This window comes from Bactrocera neohumeralis, chromosome 3 (genome assembly GCF_024586455.1).
Source record: "Bactrocera neohumeralis isolate Rockhampton chromosome 3, APGP_CSIRO_Bneo_wtdbg2-racon-allhic-juicebox.fasta_v2, whole genome shotgun sequence".
Classification (NCBI taxonomy): Eukaryota; Metazoa; Arthropoda; class Insecta; order Diptera; family Tephritidae; genus Bactrocera; species Bactrocera neohumeralis.
The window spans coordinates 51,593,271-51,597,758 of NC_065920.1; the positions used below are offsets into that span (position 1 = coordinate 51,593,271).

The window sequence follows — 4,488 nt, forward strand, 5'->3', positions numbered from 1 at the left end:
AGGTTCGAGTATACACAGACGGTCATGGCTGAATCGAGTCAGCTTGCCACTGATCATTTTTATACTTTATAAGGTCTTCGACGACTTAGTGGCAAAAACGATATACCCTTTTCTGGGTATAATAAAATAAACCAAAGTAGTTTTGGGGCTCAACTAAGGCGACAATTTTTATTTTAATGGAACAAACAATACCATTTATTGCAACCCTTTTATTTTTAATTTATAAACCTTCAAATCAACTATTTATAGTTACTAAAGTTATTAAGAATAAAATTTTGCGGCAGCCGGTGCGGTAGTTTATGGTGCAGCAGTTGATGATGCAGCAGTTGATGGTGCAGCAGTTGATGGTGCAGCGGTTGATGGCGCGGCAGATGATGAGGAAGAAGCTTCTGGTGCGGCAGTTGATGGTGCGGCAGTTGATGGTGCAGCGGTTGATGGCGCAGCGGTTGATGGCGCGGCAGATGATGAGGAAGAAGCTTCTGGTGTGGCAGTTGATGGAGCGGCAGATGATGATGAAGAATCTGCTGGTGCGACAGTTGATGGTGCAGCGGTGGAACGACGATGATGATGACGATGATGATGGCGATGATGACGGCGATGACAGTCCCCACCACCAAAACCTCCAAAACCTCCAAGTCTTCCAAAACCTCCAAAATCTGGTTGTTCAAATCCGCCTGGACGTCCACCAAATGGTGGTCTTCTAAAAGCACCTAGGCTTGGTCCTAGATCGCCGCGTCTACCTAGTCCGCCTGGTCCACGGAGTCCACGAGATCCATCAAATCCACGAGATCCTCGACGTCCGAATCCTCGTTGCCCTAGAATTTGTGTATATCAAAGAGACGTGATCGGGTTTATCAAATGTTACCTAGCGATACATACCTTCAACCAGGACAACCGCGAAAGCGATAACAAATAATACCGTAAAGAGTTTCATCTTCTCAATCAAATGAAATGTGCCAAACTGCTAACTTTCCAGTGGGAATCTTTATTCTTATATAGCATAATTTACCTTCACCAAAGTTCAACAAACAACTTTTAGCAAATATTAATATTCTTCATATTTCACACCAACTGTGAATACAATTTTCTATTTAAGTAAAAACAAACAAAGAATCGCGAATTAAAAAACTACCGCAATTCTTAACATACGCAATAATATAGTAAATATTATACCGTAGTAGACTGCTGGGTCTGGGAACCTTTATTTGAAGCAACATGTATTGACCACAACCCTTGTAAAGGCCCTACAAGCTCCTGCTGGAAGAACATATTGTCTGATATCGCAAAGAAGACCAAGCTTTAAAGACAAAAAGGAAGTACAATGATATGTTTACATCGATCAAAGACGAACATGGAAAAGGCACCGAGGTAGATTTCTGGAACTTAAGGCTTAGTTGTTTGTTCTACTGTCTATATAACCAGAAGGAAAAACTTGACATTAAAAGGAATGATACTAGAAAATATTGATGTCATTAAAATGTCGAAAGCTGTAATTATAAACGTACTGTTAATGAGCACTGCGTTCATAAACATAAAACTTTTTGCATATTTATAGGCTTCTTAATATTTAGATTTTCAATAAGCCAGTTTTTTTGATCGGGTAATGATTACCCGGTAGTCTATTAGTACCCTTAAGAATCGAACTTGTTTAACAGCATTGCATATTAATTAATTACATTTAGATTTGCATGTGAAGTTTTAACTAGCCTGATACGTACTCTAAAGAGAAGCTAGAGAGGAGTGATAAAATTCATAAAGTCTAACGATACCAAAGTAAATGTGCTTTCGAGTTCTCTACGATTTCGGAGCAGTAAGTGCAGCAGCTGAACCACTATGACGCATTCAACCACACACAGTTTTCGAAGTAAAACACAAAGGACCGCAGGGAAGAGTAAGCCTATCGGACGGTGTTTGCTTACTAAAGTACCTAAAGAGCTCGGTATATTTCCTGCAGTATACCTACCGTAGTTGCCAAATATTAGTTCTTCGTCGTATTATGGGATTTCGAGGCTTTGGTACATTCTTTGATAATATTTCCTAGTTTGAAATCCTTGTGAAAGACCTGTGGATGGTACCGCAGATGCCGCAGAAGTTGGTGGTATGGCGAAAAAAGGTGCAGCAGAAGATAGTGCAGTAGAAGAAGATGTAACAGTACCAAAGGTCGAAGGGACCGAATGATCGAATCAGCTCTTCACTGATCATTTATACATGTACATATGTATAAGTAAATAAACTTTTGTGTTGGTTTTTATAAAAAAATATTTTCTGGAGCTATGCTCCTTTGTAGAATTCCGTATAAGAACTACAACAACGGGTATGGTATTCGCTGGCCTTGCGTTTCTGTATTGTTTTAATTTGTATCGTATGACGTTAATATATCATATGATAGTTTTTAAATGTGTAGATTTCTGGTCCCATTTCCTCTAGAGTTGAGATATGTTGGTTGTTGCCCTCAGTGCTGTTTGGCAAACGACTTTTTAGAAGATTGTTTATACATACATGAGTCGTTATTTAAATCTACTACATATTCGGTTATCATTGAGCGGTAGCGATTTCCATTCACAGTAACGTTGCCGGTCTTGATCATCACGGAGGAAGTACGGCCAATGGCCCCGCCGGCCCGTAACTTTTCGGAATTCAATGGTGATTCATCGAGTACGTGCGGATTGCTGCCTGACTATAAAGGCATATTTTGCTTATTGACGAAGCCATTCAGCCAGAAAGGAGCCTCAAAGCTGAAGATAATTTTTCGATGAAAATCCGGAACATTTTCAAGTTGTTGCTCAGCTCAATTCACGAAAATACGACAAACCTGATGGTCAAGCGGTTTCAGTTCTTGCGTCAATTTGATCTTGTAAGAATGTAGGCCAAGATCTTTTTGGAAAATTTCCCCACAACGACATCACAAAGATGCCCAACGCTGGAGAACGACTTGTGAGAGACTGTCTTCCTCAAATGATGCGCTTCGACGCTCAATTGTTGATCTGACAAGACGATTATGACGACCAGAAATTGGCAGTGGTGCTCTTAAAGTTGTGGCAACTGACTCTGAATTTCGGAAGTAAATTTTAATAATTAAAATCATTTACATTGAGATTCCAAGTTAAATCTCCACCCCTTTATACTAATAGCTTAAAAATTATAAATCTACCTACACTCGATAGTCGAAGGGAAATACTTGGTATAATATTTCTTGTAAAACTTATGAATGGGTCAGTCTATCTCTGTTGTCTGTTATTAATTTTAACGTATCCGTTCCTTAACTTAAATTTTAAAATTTTCTGGGACAAATTTTGAGTTAAACGAACCATTCCGCGTATATGTGACGACTTTAATTCTCTTTCGATCATATTTGATTTAACAGACAATAAATAAACTTACTTTAACTCTCTGCCATCCCCTTTAAAGTAGTCCCCTTGGGCAGCTATACAGCGATTCCAGCGCGTTTTCCATGCTTCGTAACATTTCTCGAACGCTTCGACTGGGATTTCCGCGAGTACCCTCGTCACGGCCGCCTGGATGTCCGTAATCGACTCAAAATAGGTTCCTTTGACCACCGATTTTGTTTTAGGAAACAACAAAAAGTCACAGGGTGACATGTCGGGCGAATAAGGCGGCTGTTGCAACACGGCGATACCTTTAGATGCCAAATACTGGGACACGCTGAGTACGGTGTGGTACGGCGCGTTGTCGTCATGAAGGATCCGGTTACGAGCGATGTCTGGGCGCACCCTGTTGACTCGTTTTCGCAATCTTTCGAGTACTTGGCAATAGTAGACTTCATACTCAGTTCCGAGGCCAACACTCGAACTGTTAAACGCCGATCTTCACGGATTAATGCGCGAATACGCTGCGCATTCACGTCAGTCCGCACCTCGACTGGTCTCCCACTCCGCGCCTCAACTTCCTCGCTTTCACGCCCCTCCTTAAACTCTTTGGGAAGGGAAAGGGAATTTCAAGGTCACAGGTTTACCACAAGCGTGGCAATAAAATCAGTCTCATAAATTTAATTGTCAAACCTCGTATAGCTGAGCAGCTTAACGCTTAAAACATTCTTGCCTTTTAAGACGTTCTCCCGTTCTTTTTCGTTACTAATATCTTCGATTAATTTTTGGGTGTATCGGCTTTTAATATTACTAAAGTGAATAGGATAGATATTTTGTGGAACTTCTGTACAAGGGATTAAGTTATGACTTGAGCTTATATCGCTATGAATCGTAGGTGTGAGTTAATTTATTTTTATCGGTATTTTTGAAAGGACGTCTGCAACTACATTTTTACCAGGTTTGTAAGTTAGTTCGTAATTGTACTCCTCTAAAATGGTTTTCCATCGCTTCATTTTACTTTTGGTGTTTTTATGGCTTAAGGCATAGGTACCATAAAAGGTTGATGATCGGTGATAATTTTTATTTTTTTTTTTTTTTGGAACCGTAGAGGTAATTCCTAAGTGAATTAAGTGACCATATTATAGAAAGCATATCCTTCTCG

General features: G+C 40.0%; 1 protein-coding gene across 1 annotated transcript; it reads right to left on the minus strand.

Annotated features, from left to right (window-relative positions):
- Window positions 1-297: 297 nt before the first annotated feature.
- On the minus strand, window positions 298-934 carry LOC126753701 (protein spalt-accessory-like). Its single transcript, XM_050465376.1, has 2 exons — window positions 880-934; window positions 298-815 (listed from the first exon to the last, which is right to left on the minus strand). Exons 1-2 carry the CDS (start codon window positions 932-934, stop codon window positions 298-300), a joined length of 573 nt encoding a protein of 190 aa, XP_050321333.1.
- Between the last annotated feature and the right edge of the window lie 3,554 nt (window positions 935-4,488).